We start from the raw sequence: 18713 nt of genomic DNA, 5'->3' as shown, positions 1-18713 counted from the left end.
ACTCCTTGTCACCACAATATCATCAACATACACAATTAGGAGAGTCAAGGCAGAGCCTATTTTAATAAAAAGAGTGTGATTAGACTAGGCCTGTACATAGCCAAAATTTTCCAAAGCAAGTATATATCTATCAAACCATGCTCTTAGAGATTGCTTCAGACTATATAAAGCTTTCTTCAGTCAATAGACTTTCTTACTAGCATCTGTATCATAAAACTAGGTGGCAATTCTATATACACTTCATCTTGTAGGCACCATTCAGAAAAGCATTCTTAACATCCATCTGGAACAACGACCTTGAGAAATTTGTAGCAAGTGACAACAAAATTTTGATGGTGTTCATTTTAGTGACCGGTGCAAAGGTTTCCAATCAATACCATAAGTTTGTGTGTACCCCCCTTGTACCTTTCAACTAAACCATCCACATTGTATTTTATTGTGAATACCCAATCCACACTAAATAGGTTTCTTCCCATTTGGTTGATCCATTAATTCCCAAGTATCATTTTTTTACAAGAGCATCTATCTCAACCTTCATTGATTCCTTGCACTTAGGCATCATTAGGGCTTCTTGCATTGTTTTGGGAATAGGTATAACACCAATGGAAGCCAAAAAGGATTTATCTGATGATGAAAGGTGGTCATAAGAAAGAAATTGAGAGATGCATTGGGCAGTAGATGAGGTGAAACAATGCTTCCCTTTTGTGAGCATCTGAGGGAGGTTAAGGCTTAGTGGTGGTAGCAGGTATGTCATCTGCAGCAGTAGTGGATAAAGGGGGTGTAGCACCTAAATCTGGTGCCATAGAGGAGATTGGAACTGGCTTGAATTGCTAATTACTAGAACCAACCTGCCTCCACCATCGTATGTGAAACACCCTCAACTATTTGCACTTTTGACAATTCCCTTTCATTAGATGCCCCCTCCCTTTTTTTTTGATAAATCTCATTACACTCCCCTTTAGTGACTGGAATAAGCAATGAGACTTCCTAAGCAAAAATAAAAATACCCTGCTCACCACTCTCCCCCTGAGATGAAACTTTAGGATAATAAGGTACATTGATAGGCCCCAACTATCCATTCGGGCCCACAACACGAGACCCAGGCCAAGACACACATCAACCAGGCCCAACACAAGAGAAACACCTGATCACCCATGTGCAACCTCCACTGAGGTTCGTTTACGTGAGGAGGCCACGCCCCTCTAGTTAGTTAGCAGTCATAGTCTAGTCCATGTGCATGAGAGACTGAAGAGAGAGTATAAATAATTGTAATCCCCCATCTATTCGAGGCATGAAATGAAATAATCCTTTAGTCTTCTACCGTCTCTCCCTTCTTCCTCTCTTCCTCTCTCTCGTCCATTTCAGGAGGGTGAGCTCCCTCAAACCAGCTCAGATTCTCAGAATTCAAAGTGGTCCTATCAATTGGTATCAGAGCCAGGTTGATCCATGGATGCGCGGATGACAAGGCTTGAAGGCAGTCTCAGTCGTCTTGAGGGAAGTCTGAGGAATCAGAAAGGAATTCTGGCCGAGCTGAAGATGATTTTAGACAGGCTTGGCACAATGGTCGGTTCTCTAGAAGAGCGTAGTTGCCAAGCTCCTTCCGTCAACACTCATTTCGGAGAAAATGGAGGATCGAAGCTGATTGAGAGCATTGGAAAGCCAATAACGACAACGAGATCATCATCAGGAGTTGAGACTTCAACCCTAGCAACGAGTTCAGCGATGTTAGGTGACAAAATAGGGGAGGTGGTACAGAAGGGCAGTGTGAAGACTATAACCCTATCCATCATTATCCATGTAGCCTGACCCCTGGTCCCTATTCTCTTCCTTCTCACTCTCTCACTTAAATCGAGCCTGTCCATACCCAACCCAGGTCCGTCTTAGTTGTTCAATCTCTAGTCATCATTTTCATTGGCGGCAACCATAATCCGACCTATCTCACCATGCCACCTGAAACCCGTCTCTGTCCACCCTCCAATTTTACAGATCCCTGTTCTTTTTCTTCTTCCATGGCTCCCTAGTGACAACCATGAGTTTTGGTTCATTGTTGGAGTTAGGCCCGGTGGTCACAGAACCTTCGACCACGAAGATCGCATTGGACGCGTGCTTGTATCCACCAAGTTCTTACGATGTCGGAAGATTCTTTCGATCATTGACAATGATGCCAAAATAGCTAAGGCAGATTCAATGATTTGGGTTTTGGTTCCAACAAGACCTCTAGACACAAGTCAACAACGAAAGGGGGAAATGATAGGTGATGGTGAGAATCCAAGCATCTTTAATGTAGTCGTTGTTCACCTTGTCCATTCTAGCATCTCCAGTGGTGCCATATCCTATATCTGGGTGGATATTGGTTTTTTGAGTATGTTCAGGCAGTTTGGAGTTGGATTAATTAGTGCTCGTCATGTTGCTACAAAGAAGAGATTTGTCATTGTCTCAGCCTCAGCTACGCTCTCACCAAAGAAGATGAAATATGAAGATTTCTGCCATATTTCTTCTGTATGTACGAAGCAAATAGGTCCAAGGTGTCGGCGGTTTTTCAGCCCTTTAAATTTTATAAAGATTGAGAAAGATGAGTCTGGAAGAATTTCCATCCTGTTGTTTTACCTTAATGTGATGTGCACAGTTTCCCTCACTAAGGCGATAATTGATATGAGCGAGCTTGATGAGGATTTTGATGGTTTCCTTCACCCTCATGAAATGGAGGCCTACATTAGAGGTCTTATTCCTAATCTGGCACAACTACGAGGTAGGCCTGCAGCTTTTATTCAAATGAACTGCTGCATAGCTGCACACAAATTTTTCTTCTTTTGTGATCCTCATAGGCGAGGTAAAGCATGCCTAAAGAAGGTACTACTTAGTAATTGCCTCCAGGAACTCATGGAACTACACCAGGAAAGTGAGGAAGAAGTCACTGATACTGAAAAAGCTGAAACCAGTTATCATCTGCACAACTGATATGTGATATGTTTCTTGCTCTGGATAAAGTTTTGAATGGGACATTGAGAATATGCAGATGGTACATTGACAGATTTATTCATGGAGCGGGCATTTGATAAACGTGTTTGGCGTGGCAAAAATGGTGGTGGTGGTGATAATGCACGGGAGATGGATTTTGAAAGTTTCCTTGACTTTGTTTTGGCCCTAGAAAACAAAGATACACCGGGAGGATTGACATATTTGTTTCGGTGTCTTGATCTCCATGGAAGAAGGTCCCTTACAACAGCTGATATCCACACACTTTTCAGAGATGTACGTCAAAAATGGATCGAGGGATGGAACTATGGGCTGCACATTGAGGACGTAAGAGATGAAATATCGAGATTCCTTAAATTGCATTTGCAGAGAGCACAACAGCGCATGGAGTTGGCCTATGACCGCAATCACCAGGAGCTTGAATTGGTAGTTGGGGATTGGGTCTATTTGAAGCTCCAGCCTTACTGGCAAGCTTCAGTAGCTCGACGAGTTTGGCATAAGCTAACTCCTAAGTATTTTGGCCCATTCATGGTAATTGAACAAGTGGGACAGGTGGCTTACAAATTGGAGCTTCCTACTTGCGCGAAATTGCACCCGACTTTCCATGTTGGTATGCTGAAGCCTTACCTAAGCCCTACAACTAAGGTCAGCCTGACCCTTCCACAATTCATAGAAGACGGGGATATACTGGTTGAACCACGACAAATCAGGAATGTAAGGGGGGTCAAGATAGACAAAAAGTTACACAAGCAGGCCTTAGTCATGTGGAAAAACTTGTCACCAGAAGTTGCCACTTGGGAGGACTATGACAAACTACAAGATCAGTATCCCCATGTCAACCTTGAGGACAAGGTGTTTCTTGAAGAGGGTGGGACTGATAGGCTCCAACTATCCATTCGGGCCCACAACATGAGACCCAGGCCAAGACACACATCAACCAGGCCCAACACAAGAGAAACACCTGATCACCCATGTGCAACCTCCACTGAGGTTCGTTTACGTGAGGAGGCCACGTCCCTCCAGTTAGTTAGCAGTCACAGTCTAGTCCATGTGCAGGAGAGACTGAAGAGAGAGTATAAATAATTGTAACCCCCCATCTATTCGAGGCATGAAATGGAATAATCCTTTAGTCTTCTACTGTCTCTCCCTTCTTCCTCTCTTCCTCTCTCTCGTCCATTTCAGGAGGGTGAGCTCCCTTGAACCAGCTCAGATTCTCAGAATTCAAAGTGGTCCTATCAGACATTCTCAAAGAAGGTAACATCCATAGACACAAAACGAGTCCTAGAGACAGGATCATAACAGCAATACCCCTTTTGATTTTGTGCATACCCAAGAATAATACACTTAACTGCCTTAGGGTCAAATTTAGAATGGTTAGTCCAAGGATTTGAACAAAGCAAGTGCACTCAAGGTCTTAAGGGGAATAGTGAACTGGTTCTTATTAGGATACAACAAGTTAAAATGAGCTTTCATGTCTAAACCTGTGAGACCTTGGTGTGTTTTGGTTTCTTGCAATAGACACAAAACACTTCCATCTTTTCCTCCTCCACTTCTCCTTATTTTTTTGATCAGAAACGATAACTTTCATTAGAGATAAATTAACCTGAAATACAGAATTCAACCCTTATTAGAAAAGGTTGATCCAATAAACATCAAACATTACAGCACTGCCCAAAAAAGACTCTCCCTTGCAGTCCCTTGTTTTGCTAGGGCGTTAGCAAAACCATTTGCTGATCTCCTTATCCACTTGAACCAAACACCCACCTCCCTTGTTATGCTAAGAATTTCCCTTATCAGCTGTCTATATTGCCAAATTCCCAGCTGCCCTGATTGCATCCACCCAATTACCAACTTGGAGTCTCCCTCTATCTCAATCTGCTGTAGCCCCAACCGTTTGGCCAGTTTTACACCTTGATGTAGTGCCAAGATTTCTGCTCTTAAGGAATCTCCAACTTCTATTGGACCTGAAAACAAAGCCATTATCTTGCCTTCATTATCTCTGAAAACACCTCCTATACCAGATGGGCCTGGATTACCTATAGAGCTTCCATCAAAGTTCAGTTTCACCCTTTGTTGTGCCGGTGGGGACCAAACTTCCTGTATCATAGCTTTGGAAGTAGTAGTAGATGCCACAATACCCCAACTTCTATAAATGTCTTCAACTGAGAAATCCTTAAAAAGATCACAGGATTTCAACCAATGGATAACCTTAGTAGTTATTCATTCCACAACCTCTTCCTTGGATCTACATCTGCCTTTAAAGATCCTATTGTTTCTTTCCTCCCACACTGACCACAACACAACAGCTCTAGTGGCTCTCCACATAATCCTTCCACGAACCGTTGGTTGCCTGTAAAAAGTTGGATCAAAGAGGTTCACCACGCTTGAGGAGGGAGTCCACCTGTAGCCAAAGAGAGAAGAGAACCAAGACCAAATAAAGAACACAAAGGGACATGAGATTAGTAAATGTGAAATTGTCTCACCGGAACCCAAACAGAGGCAACAAACATGGGGGGAGAGGCACATATTTGGCCTCTTTTTCTGCAATAAATCCAAGGTGTTGATTTTTTGGAGTACCACTTCCCAACAAAAGGCCTGAATTTTAGGGGGTACAGGGCTACCCTCACCTTTGAAGGAAAGTTCCCTACAAAGTTAGAGGTCTGAAGCAAAATGTTATAGAAAGAAGAGCAATTGAAAAAACCAGAAGGGGAAGGTTTCCAAATTCTGCTATCTCTACAGGACTGATCAAGAAAGACTTCCCCTAACTGAGTGATCAAATCATCAACCATCCCCATTTCAGAATCCTTCACTTCTCCTTATCACTTCCAACTTCAACTTTATAGGTGCTAAAGCTGATTCAGGAGGTGGAATCTGTATCATAATCTTCCTTCTACTCTCCTCACTATGTACTATGGAGTAGGCTTGAGATAAGGTGATACTGACGATGTTGTCTCAACTAGCTTCCTATATGTTGCTCTATCCTTCTGGCTCTCCCACTCAATTGTTTCCAAGTAATCTATCTCATGCCATAATGATTTTAGGGTGGAGAAGTAAACTAATACAGGTTTCTCTCCCTGTTTAAGGTTCTCACCTCACGTTTTAGATCATAGGTACTAGCAACATTAAGGGGATGAGAATAAGTTTCTTTCACATTACCCCAAATTTCCTTACCAAGTCATAACAAGATAATTTTCTTGAACCCACTTAACATGAGATGGATTCTCCTTTGCTGGTTTGTATGTGTCTCCTGTCACATATCCCAGCTTTCCTCTTCCTCCAATAGCCATCATGGCCGATTGAGCCCACTCCAAATAATTTGTTCCATCAAATTTTTACCGTTGTAGTTTGAAAGGAATTGCTGTCAACAACACTTCCAGTCCCCACAAGTCCTTCCCCATAGGATTTAGATCCATTGCCAGTTATCTCCATGCTGAATACATGCCAAGAGAATCACAGGCTAGTAAAAAACAGCACAATTTGACTCTTTCCCACACAAACCAGTCCTTTCAAGAGCTGTTCAACAACCCCCAAAACAGAAACAACTCACAAACCTTTCCTGGAATCCAAGAAAAAAAGAATAACAGATGAAAGAAATTGTTTGCAGCCAGTAGTTGATGACCCTCCAGCTGAAACCCTAGAATCAGCCCTGGAGAAAACCTAAAACTGATAACTGCCCCCTCTAGAGGATTCCAAAATACTTCTTCAAAAAAAAAAGAAGATTTCAAAATACTTCTGATATATGTCGATCTAAATAAAAGTATGAAACCTACCCAGAAAAATCTAAGCGCCATTTCCAATCACTGATTTAAACCTTAAAACACAAACTTACCTATTTATCACCGGGTAATTCTCCAAGATCTCATACCTTGGGCACCTCTTGTAATCTCCAATGATCTCCAAGAATCAGGTGATTAAAGCTGTAATCTCCAGGCCTAGTAAATTCTCATGTAGCCAGCTGGATCAGACCTACATGAAAACTCTAATTGATCCTAAACTTGCAGAAATAAGAGAAACAGGGGTGCAGAAATATGAGAACTCAAAGATAATCTGATTTGTTTTGGTAAGAAAACAGAAGAAAAAGAAAAGAGAAACAGGGGAGAAGAAGAAGAAGAGGAGAAGACAAAAAATAAGAGAAGGGGTGCAGAATCTTATCTGTCCTGCTGCCCCAAAGATTGCTATTTATAGTAAACAAATAAAAGAGATTATAATGACAGGAATACCCCTTCCGCCAAAATGAAAGAAAGAAAAGATTTAATAGAATGATAACCAGTGGGATCACAAACAAATTAGCTATTTCTCTACAGAAATTGTCGAAAGGAGCGTAAAAAAATATCCCCAGTAGGTCCACTGCTCAGATTCTGCTGTCTTGGGAGGAGAAATCAATTAAAACTCCATTAAGGCACTTAACAGCTCTGCCATTGAAGAAATTTCACTCTCTAAGATTCCTATGAAAACCAAAAATCCAACACCAACCTAGAATTAGCTTTAAAAACAAAAGGGAAGATAGGCTTATAGGAAGGGAAATCAAATATGGTACCATCGGTAGCTTTCCAAGGAGAGGTAGAAGCAACCCTAGAAGAAAATCCGGCATCCCAACCATTTGTTGACATGCTATGAATGCTCTTGATAACAGTATGCCATATTCTAATCTTCTTCCAAAGGAAATCTCCAAATCTATCACATCACTGAATTTCCATTTCCCAAGGTTCAAATTGAGTCCCTATTTCCAGTAGGTCTAAATATATATAGAAATTGTAGCCCCTTAACAATCTTTGAATGCATCTAATATGCCTAATGGCCCTGGTTTCCTGAAGAACAATCAACTGGACTTAGACGGGTGCACTTAGGAGCTGGGCACCATTCTTGAACTGATGGGTACATTTAGTATCCTTGAATTATTCCATTTCATGGATCCAGTAAGACACTCTGATAGTGATCAGCTTGATTAGTACATCTGGAGGTTGTGCCCTTGTTAGGGCCCATCAGATACCAAGGGAACCTTGGGTACTCTACCAGGCACGGGAGCTCTTTGAATCATGTGTATTCACGTAGGCCATGCCAGCAAGGGCAGATCTGAGTTAGTTATCAGATGTGAATCAAGACCATTAGAAGAATCAGCTCTTATAGTAGTGCTTTGTACGTGAGCGAGTCAAGATAAATAGAGCTCACCTCACTTCTTTCACATTGAACAAGAATAACCATTCTCCATTTTCCTTCTTAGGAGGCAGAGCTCCCTGGAAGCAGCTCCTGAGTTGGGCAGATCCCAACAGGTCTATTCTTGTACCCAAAGATTCTAATACGCAACTCTTCCTGGACTGCTCAAATAACAACTTTCTTCAGGGATCTCCACATAATCCTACCATTCTGGCCAAGAAATTGCTTTCTCAAGTGATATTGATGGTTTGATGCACTTGCAAGTGGAATTACTTATCCAAACTTTACTTGACTTCTGAAATTTTCAAGAATAACCATGGATGGCATGATCTATGGGACGGGAAGGAGTGATGAACCTTTTTTAGATGAGTGAGAAGGAATGATGAACTTATTCAAGTTCCAAATTAAAAGTCCTACTTTAAGTTTTGAACTAGATCATGATGATTTATGTACCCATTTCCTGTTTCTATTTTGATTGTAGACTACCTTAATTTCCGGCAACAACTTTATATTTAAGAATTCATTTAACTTTATTTTATCTATTTCAGAATTCTCAGAGTCACTGCGGGAAATGGGTGCTTGTTTGCTTGAGAGAACTGCTTTGAATGATGATGAAGACAGTGGTAAGTGAATCAAGATTTTATTTTGTTGCAACCTATATGTGAACATTTGAATGATTAACAGGTGAATCAATGTGATTGACGATCACATCTGGAAGATTGCTACCTTAGAAAATTTGGTAAGAGAATCCAGAGAAGCTTTATTTATCACGATTCAACGAAATATTGATGACCTCTGTGTTGGGTCAAACTGTCATATTTTGAATTTTGATAATGTCACTTGTGATTGACGATCACATCTGGAAGATTGCTACCTTAGAAAATTTGGTAAGAGAATCCAGAGAAGCTTTATTTTTCACGATTCAACGAAATATTGATGACCTCTGTGTTGGGTCAAACCGTCATATTTTGAAATTTGATAATGTCACTTGTGTATCATAAAAGAATTATTATGCACAAGATCCAAATCTTGTTTCTAATTGTTATGCATAAAAAAATTATTATGCTCTTTCCTTATCAGCGTTGTAAACATGAGTTTTGCACTAAGAAATATCAAATATCTGCCTCTAACTTTGAAGAATTCAAATGTTGAATAACGTTTCATGAAAAATATTTTCATAGATTGAAGAATCAGTGTCGTATCTGAGTGGTAAAGATATTTAATTTGTCGAGTTCTAACAAAAAAAAACATTCTTGACAATGAGAACCTTGAGGTATGATAACATCAATGAGTCTTTATGAATTATACTAACAAAAGGAAGTGTGTTATTTCATTTTTGGTTTTCATAATTGTTAGCAAAGGTTTCTAGTTTTTCCCTCAAGTGGTACCATAGTTATCAGGGCGCCTAGGCACCCTTGGCTGGGCGCCTCACCCAAACACCTTGACTTTTAACAACTAGGCGCCTGCCTAGGCGACAAAAATGACAAGGCGGGTGCCTTTTATAATATCATTTATATTGTTCTATCTTATTAATATATGTGTTAATACATTTTATTATAATAAAGTTCTTTTTTTCTATTCTCTCTCTCTCTAATTAAATAAAACAGAAACTCCATCTTGTTTTTTTTTTTCTATTTTACTTTCTGTCATGAATATTTATTATAGAAAGTTAATAACCTTCTTTAGCTGCTAACTAATATGAATTTGCTCTATTAAATACTTATTATAGTAGTATTATTTTTGAAAATAATGAAATTAATATATGTTAAAGATATTTATCTTTTAGATGTGATGATTTGCCACATTTTTAGAGGAAATTTGATGTTCTTAATAAAGAGAATTACTATTTTTTCAATTAACATACATGCTGAATGGTATATAAAACTAGGAAACTAGCCAAAAGTCAGTTTTTTATATTATAAAATTTTTATTGCCTAGGCGACGCCTAGGCGCCCCAGTGGCGCCCAGAATCGCCTAGACACCTTGAAAACTATGAGTGGTACTATACTGTGACCATTCTTCGTACAGAATTAAAGAAAAATTCACTACAAGACAAGTGATAATGTTTTTGGTTTAGCCACTTAAGCTGTTATCAAATGACCCATTAGATTTGAAAGTTGAATGCTTTTTTCTTAATAGCATTTCAGTCATTTTGTTATTTGGATGTTTTATAATTTCCAATCAATTGTTCTGTAACCATGTTTGCTCGTATCCAGGTAGAGTTCTGTTAATGCTGGGAAAAGTGCAGTTTGAACTTCAGAAACTTGTTGATAATTATGTGAGCTATCAATTGCATGCCATCATTTTAAGACATATGAAGGATACCCTAGACTTGGACTTAGTAATGACTCATGCTTTTTTTTTTTTTTTTTCCCATCAGCGCTCTCATATCTTTCAGACAATTACAAATCCATCAGAGTCTCTTCTCAATGAACTTCGAACAGTAGAGGTTTGTTCCTCTTAATACAGGAATAGTTTAATTAATTTTTTTATGCTATTAGCAAGCTGCATCACCTTTTTCTTCCATTTCTTCTTATAAAATAGTTGCCTTCTTCATTTCTTCTGTGTTGCCAGAAAATATTTACTAAAACAGAAGACGGCAATAAAGGTGCATAGGAAATCTTATCCCAAAGAAAAGGGCAAGACCAAACATGAGAAAATAAAGTTTTTCAATGTAATTCATTATCTGTAACCCTTCTGCCACCCCATCCCTAGGAAGAGATGGCCAAAACATTGTGAGGAGGGAGGCTATGGGTGGGAAGCAAGTGCTGCCCTAAACCAAGAGGGGTGCTAGGCTGTTTTCCTTGTATCAGATTCTTCCATATTATTAATAAATCTGTATAATTACTGATGAAAAAATGGTGGTGTAGAAGAATGAGATATTCAACAGGGGCGATGGATGCAACCAATGTTTCAACTCATCATTGATCTGGAAGGTTGGACCAGTCAATCCGTTACCCAGAACAGAAAATGGGTTGGTCTAATCTTAAATCCATTAAATGTTGAAAACCTGTTAACTTGGTTAGCTGTTAGCAAACCATTAACCTGGACAATTGAACTATTGACTAGTCCAAACTGTTTATCCAGTGATGGTTCCAGTCAATTACTAACAGTTCTTTATTACTATGTTTTAAAAAACGACCCGGAAAAGGAACCGTTCTGGCCACTGGTTTCCGGGTCGATGGTCTGACCGCTCGGTTCAAACGGACTGTCCATTCTGACAGAAAAATTAAAAAATAAAAACGGTCAAAAAACCGTTGAACAGGTCGACGGTTCGACCACCCGGGTCAATGGTTTGTTGACCTTTTCAACGGTTTTTTACCAGATTCCGGGTTTAGGGTAAAACAGAACCGGTTGCCTGGATGGTTCCCGGGCCGAATGGTCCGACCGTCCGGGTCAACAGTAGTTCAAAAATGTTACTTTATTATTAAAATTTGAAATTTAGTTGTGCATGTAAGTGTTACATTATATAATTAAAATATTAAAATTCTTGTTATTGTATCTTCCTTATGAGTTACAACTGATTGCTAATTTAAATTAGAAAGTAATGAAGATTGCCAGGGAGGGAATCAGAAATGGAGGGTGAGTGAGTAAAGAGTGCTATGTGGCTGGGAGAGAGGGTGGGGGGGGGGGACTAGGGGGTAGGAGTGGTGCAAAGTGTTGGAGAGAAAGGGGTTAAGATGGTGACCAAACTTGATGGTTGAGGAAGGAGGAGATAAACCAAACTTAATATGATGCCAACTACCCAAGTGAAGATTACTATTCTGTTCATTTGTGTTTATTCCATGCTTGCTATAATTAATTGGGCTCATACCTGTCAAATTGAAAAAAAAAGGATTAACTGGGCCCATAACCCTTCTCCAGGCTTCCTTCTCTCTTTGGTTTGCATTCTATTTCCCACTTAACTAGATTTTTTTCCTCCATCCCATAAGAAAATTCCTATGGAATTGCTCAATGCAGTTTCACACCTTGCAGGAACTCTGGACATTGGTAGGTAGTAAATTGGTAAATTCGACAAGGTAGCTTTGGATAAAGTTAATCTTCCACCCTTAGAGATATAGCTTCTTCCGTAGGTGCCTATCTACTTCTCGCATTTTTGAATGGCAGGGTCCCAAAACTAGGATTATTTTAGATTACCTTTCACTGGAAAATTGAGGTATTTTGTTGGCATTATTTTACTCCACAGTCCACAATCCAATATGTTTTGTAAGTGTTCCACTTCCTCGATAATGTGGTGATGAGTCATCACCCCTTACAATCAAGAATACAGAGCTCACATTCAGTACACATTTCCAAAATTACAGATCTGAAATTCCAGCACTTTCCCTAAATTTCCCCCCAGATCCCTTCTATCGATATGTCTGAATTCTGGATGAACCATAACCCAATCAGCAACCGGCTTGCTTACAGAGGCCACAATCCTATCCATGTTATAGAGTTTGGCTTCAAAGATTCTTCTATTCCTCTCCTTCCACAAGTTCCAACATATTGCAAAGGGTATGCGGCTCCAAAATACCTTAGCCTTATTGGATTCCCTCTTAACTTCGGCCAGGCTGAAAAGATTTCTGAGGCAGAATTTGGCATAAAATCAGGTGCCCCAAACATCTTGGTGAACAGTCTCCATAGGAAATTAGCATACTTGCATCTGATAAACAAATGTCTAAGATTCTCTTGTTCCTCACAAAGACAACACCTATTTGCCATGCTGAAGCCTCTTGATTTTAGATGATCCATTGTTAGAATACTGTCCATCGCCAGCAGCCAGGCAAATGCTTCTACCCTTGGGGGAACCGGATTTCCCCATACTCCCTCTGACTGGATTGGATTCAAACTGTTTCTGCAAAGTGCTAAGATAACATGACTTCACTGAGAATTTGCCATTTGAGCATTCTTTCCACCAGAGCTCATCTCTCCTCTGAGGAGAAATCTTCACCTCATTTAATTTTCCCAACAAATTTATGCACTCCACCTCTCTATCCAGCAGAGGCCGTCTGAATTTTGGATTCCATATCAGCCGATCTCCTCTTCTATCATAGCAGACAGATAGTTTCAGCCTCAGCCAGCTTATACAACCTTGGGCACAACTCCATCAGCTTGCCTACCCCACTCCAATCATCCTTCCAAAACCTGATTCTTGAACCATCTCCTGCTGAGAAGCTTACTAGGCTTCTGAATTCCTCATTAAAACTCATAATCCCCTTCCATACATTCACCCCATATGACGACCTTACTTCTCTAGGTTCCCAACCCAACCTTACCACCCCATATTTCCCCACCACCACCCTCTTCCACAAGTATTCCTCCTCTCTCCCTAACCCAAACCTCCATAACCATTTCCCCAAGAAAGCCCTGTTGAAAACTCTCAACCTTCTAGTCGCTAGCCTTCCCCCCTTCCATACACTCACATGGGAGTGTTCTACTCTATACCTGTCCACTTTGAACCCACCTATCAACCCAGCTAATTTAGACTGGTTAATGAAATTACTCAAGGTATCTGCAAAAGGGAAAGAGGAGTGGAGATAGAGGGCAATGTGCTGAAGGCCTTGGATGACTTAAATTAGCCTTCTAGACTTCTGGAGATCCATTATTCATGACTGAGAACCATACAGATCTAATTCTACCTTGAATCCATCTGATTCACTTGTTACTGAAGCCTTTTATCTTCATTTTCCAGGAAGACACTGTCCATCTACTCTATCATATGCTTTCTGTAGGTTCATTTTGAACACCACCCCCATTTTTCCTTACCTTTTCTTCTGGACGTTCATTAGCCACAAGATGTTGCCAATTTGCATATTGGTCAACCTAAACCACCTCCCATACCATCTCCTTCAGTTGGTTGGCCAGGACTTTTGCTATGGTTTTATATGCATTCCCAACTGCTTGCTATCCGATCGAATGAAATATTTGTTCTGTATGCCAAGGACCTTGCTTCTCTAATGGAATGTCTATCCTACCCAAGGAACAACATAAGCTGATTGCATACATCTTGTTATAACTTGAGACTGCATACAAGTTTTTGCATGCAATCTTCCAGATGTGCTCCCTGTTCAAGATCCTGAGAATTTTTTTGGTATTTGGCGCCATGCACCACTAATAACCTCCCCTTGACTCCTTTTTCCCCAAACCGGTGGTTGCGGGATTTGATTCTGCGTCAATGTTGGAACAAACCAGCTAACATACCAATGAGCCACCTCCATAGTTGTCAAGGCGACTAGGCGGTTTTCCATGGTCGCCTCGCCCAAACGCCCCGGATTTTGTATACCGCCCACCTAGGGACTTAAGTGGGCGCCTACATACATCTAAGAAATTTTTTTAATTTATTATTTGATATTTTATTAGATGTTTTATTCTTTTAAAATAAAACCGGTTACATGCTATCCTTTTATTATTATGACAACAATACAAAGCCTTTTTCTTTTATTTATGCATAACATAAGGGTTTTTTTGGTTTGATTGGAGAGGGAGGAGAACCGAAGACTTCATGCCCCAGCCCAACTCCATCACACCTCAGCCTTTTTCTTTTGCTTCTGCTTCTTCCAGCCCAGCTTGAGTCATTTTTTGCCTTTTTTTTCGAAAAAACAGGGGCTCCGCCCCTAGACTCCTCCCTCCACAGCTCCACTCATTCTTCTTCTTCTTATTCTTCTTCTTCTTCTTCTTCTTCTTCTTATTCTTCTTCTTCTTCTTCTTCTTCTTCTTCTTCTTCTTCTTCCTCCACAGCCCCTAGATTCCGCCCCCGATTGTTCTCAGTCGCTAGTCCTAGTCTCCCTTTTTTTTTGAAAAAACAGGGGCTCTGCCCCTATACTCCTCTCCACCCCTGATTGTTCTCAGTCGATAGTCTCAGTCCCTTTATTTTTGGAAAAACAGGGGCCTATACTTCTCCCTGCTCCTAATCCCCTATACTTCTTCCGCCCCTATACTCCTCTCCTCCCTTCCTAGTTCCTGCACTTTTTTTTTGTTTTTTTTTTCAGTTAATACTCATTTGAATGATTTATAGAGTTAATAGTTAGTGTACATGCTTGCTAGTTATATGAAATTTATACTCATTTGAATGATTTATAGAGTTAATAGTTAGTGTACATGTTTGCTAGTTAGCACACAAAACCAATAAAATAGCTTAGAAAAGCATAGATAAAGTAAAAACTCAATAACATTAACATTTTAAAATTCCAACGCCTAGCCTCGCCTTGGCGCCTTGAAAACTATAGCCACCTCTCGGTTGGTCAGATCCAGAGAATTTGGATCTTTGTTTATGAAATGTTCAATTTCTTCTCTGTTTTTGTTCTTTTTGTAGTTGATTTCTACTTGTTTGAATTCTGCTCCAATGATAGGGTTGACATTGGTTGTTCAAGTATTTATCCTGCTAATACACTATGTGGTTCTCTTATTTGCTGATGCAGGATATGAAGCGTCAGTGTGATGAGAAAAGGTATGAATATTTCCTTTTTATGTTTTCTGCTGCCATGAAGTTAATTTCTTCTCAGACTGGGTATGTGTTCTTCAGAAATCTATATGAATATATGATGATGGCACATCGAGAGAAGGGGAGGTCAAAAGGCACAAAAGGGGAAAGTTTTTCTCCACAGCAGCTGAAAGCAGCTCATGATGAGTATGATGAGGAGGCAACTTTATTTGTATTTCGTCTTAAATCATTGAAGCAAGGACAGTCCCGAAGTCTGTTGACACAGGCAGCTCGACATCATGCTGCTCAGGTTCAACTTTTCATCCCTGCTACTTGCTGATGTCAGGACTCTTCTTGTTAGCTGAGAATTGATATACTCTGCTTTACTGCATGCTTGAGAGCAGTTGAGCTTCTTTAGGAAGGCTGTTAAATCTCTTGAGGCGGTTGAGGAACATGTAAAACTGATAGCCGAACAGCAACATATTGATTACCAATTCAGTGGACTTGAGGATGATGATGGGGAGGATGCTGATGATGATGATGGTTATGATGGTAATGATGATGGAGAGTTGAGTTTTGATTATGGCCAAAATGATCGCAATCAAGATATTGTTGCAACATCAAGGGATTCAATGGAGGTGAGATTTTAATGCGGTTTCCCCCCCTTGGTCATGGAAAGCTGTTAGAATGCTTTTTTGAGTAGTATATATGATCATATTTGATTATGATGTTTCAATTCCATTGGCTGGGATGGAGGTCCTTTTTCAAGTAATTTGCTGAAAGCCTGGAATTATGCATGGACTAGATTGCTAATGTCTTCTATGTAAAAACAGTATGTACTGGCATATTATAATTATCAATAAGTGAGATCAGTTAACTGCATGGCTTTAATGTGACACCACATATGAGAGTTTCTTATGCATGCATGGTCATTCATCACTTGTAGTCTGCAATTGGTGACTGGTGGTATCAATTACTGACATGTGACAAGAGAGGGTAATTTTAGTTTTGACAGTTTACAACATTATTCACAATTTGATTCAGTTCAACATCTCATAAAATTTTAGGACATGACTACAATTTTTAGAGCTTTGATTCAAAAGATAAACTTGCATGGATGTTTTTTTTTCAGTAAATTTTCTCATAAATGATTTTGGCATATGAAAATCACTCTTTCTTTTATTTATAGCTTCCTTATTTACAGTTATTTAAATGTTAATTAGCATGAAAGCTTACAGTATTCTTGTGGCATTTTGTTTGTTATTGTATACTATCCTCAGCTTTTGCCACACCTTTACCAAAGCATAGATCTTATGTACTGACTCACTGTGCAGCTGGATCAGGTGAACCTTTCATTTTCACAATTGCCAACAGTGGAAATTGCACAGGTAAACATTCTTCCAAGCATACTGACCTCTAGATATGTGCAAGAACCAAAAGGAAAAAAAAACGAAACACAGAGACATGCACATTCACTAAATTTAATTTGTTCAATGTAGCTTTGTAGCTATAGGCTTTTAGATCAGGTCAACTTTGTTTCTTTTATAGGATTGCGACTTTTGAGGTCAGATTAGGAAATGCTTTCCAGCTTCCAAGATTTGATGCTTCTCTTTTGGTATATTTGCAGGAAAATCCAGATAAAAGCCAAGGAGATCTCCATGCTGTTAGGGAACCCAAGGCAGGGAGCCAGTCTGCCCCAATCTTAGCGGAGAAGAAATTTGATCCAGTTGAAAGGTCGCAACCATCAACACGAAAGTTTCACACTTATGTACTACCCACTCCAGCAATGCTTTCTGGAACAAGCAACCCAGTAAGCCAAACAATGCCAACAAGCCAGGGTGGACGCATCCACAATCTTTGGCATTCATCCCCGTTGGAGCCCAGGAAGAATGAAAATGATTCCAAAGATGAGAAGTTGTCAGGATCCAGCATTTCAAAAGTGCAGTCGGTGCTTAAAGAAAGTAACTCTAATAATAACTCCATCAAGTTGCCCCCTCCACTGCGGGAGGGGCTTTCAGTACCACAGTCTGATTCCCATGCTGTTTCTGATACTAAAAAGGTGAAGAGACAAGCTTTCTCTGGTCCACTAACGAGTAAACCATGGTCAACCCGGCCTTCAATACCCCAACCATCCTCACCTCCAAAGGTATCCCCAAGTGCTTCACCTCCTCTCACATCTTCGCCCAAGATAAGTGAGCTGCATGAGCTCCCTAGACCCCCAGTAAGCTCACCCAACAAGCTCACAAGACCCTCAGGTTTTGTTGGTTATTCAGGTCCCTTGCTAGCGAGAAGTCAAGACCATTCTATATCAAACAAAAAGCCCATGATGGCCTCAAATGCAGCATCTCCACTTCCAACACCTCCTTCGGTCATCCCTAGGAGTTTCTCTATACCATCTAGCAGCCAGAGAGCAATTGCATTGCACATGGCCAAGCTGTTGGAAACTCCTCAAAACACAGATAACACTGAAGTTGCTTCACCTCCTCTGACACCTATTTCCTTGACAAACATCCAGCCAGCATCAACCACTTCAGAGGTTACCCAAGGTGGTCAAATCAGAGGTAATTTGAGAAACCCCACCTGTTGATTTTCCTTTGAATTTTGAACATAGTAGGTGATACATTTTGTTTGGTTACCCAACGTATGTATTTCTGTTTTTGTTCTACTCGCTTATTGTACATTCTTAAAGCTACAAGTTATTATATTTATGATTCTGAGAATCTTCCACTGGTGCAGGTGGCGATTGAGTTGACGCACGTGCATGCGTTTGGGAATTGTGCAATTCCCCTTGATTTTGGCCTTGGCCAGTCAAGTGTGATGACCCCATGTTTCGGATCTCTCTTTTTTTTTTCCTTTTTTCGGGGAGGGGGCCTGTAAATATGATATATGATAGTGCATTAATTTGTTTCTTGTTTTAATCTTCATCTTTTGTTGCCAATTTTATGATGAGAACTCGGCATCAGTGCATTGAATAATCGTCTTTTGTTGCCTATTCCATCAGATGAGCAATTTTGGTCTCATACTTGCATATCAATGAGCCTTGCAATATTTATTTTTGTTTTTACCTTGGTTTCTTTTTTTTTTTTTTTGGTGGTAAACCCACAATCGCATGATTAGAAGTCAGACGCCTTAACCCTTGGGCCACGGGCGCTCTTTTAAACATAAATTTTACCTTGGTTTT

The 18713-nt window shown here is 40.1% G+C and overlaps 1 protein-coding gene and 1 pseudogene across 1 annotated transcript in view; both read left to right on the top strand.

The window, feature by feature from the left end:
• The window catches only part of LOC104592795 (uncharacterized protein At2g33490), a 32012-nt gene extending 13455 nt beyond the window's left edge, over window positions 1-18557 (top strand). The window contains exons 3-11 of the mRNA XM_010252285.3: window positions 8679-8753; window positions 10347-10408; window positions 10511-10579; window positions 15531-15559; window positions 15635-15842; window positions 15937-16170; window positions 16867-16920; window positions 17160-18093; window positions 18269-18557. Coding sequence (XP_010250587.1) covers window positions 8679-8753; window positions 10347-10408; window positions 10511-10579; window positions 15531-15559; window positions 15635-15842; window positions 15937-16170; window positions 16867-16920; window positions 17160-18093; window positions 18269-18279 — 1676 coding nt within the window. The 3' untranslated portion in view covers window positions 18280-18557. The remainder of the gene's footprint in view (window positions 1-8678; window positions 8754-10346; window positions 10409-10510; window positions 10580-15530; window positions 15560-15634; window positions 15843-15936; window positions 16171-16866; window positions 16921-17159; window positions 18094-18268) is intronic.
• LOC104593243 (uncharacterized) lies at window positions 1459-4187 on the top strand (annotated as a pseudogene).
• Window positions 18558-18713: the final 156 nt, after the last annotated feature.

The sequence above is a fragment of the Nelumbo nucifera genome, chromosome 3 (assembly GCF_055504915.1).
Source record: "Nelumbo nucifera cultivar China Antique chromosome 3, China Antique-T2T, whole genome shotgun sequence".
In the NCBI taxonomy this organism is placed as follows: Eukaryota; Viridiplantae; Streptophyta; class Magnoliopsida; order Proteales; family Nelumbonaceae; genus Nelumbo; species Nelumbo nucifera.
This window is presented reverse-complemented; position numbering and strand designations above follow the sequence as displayed.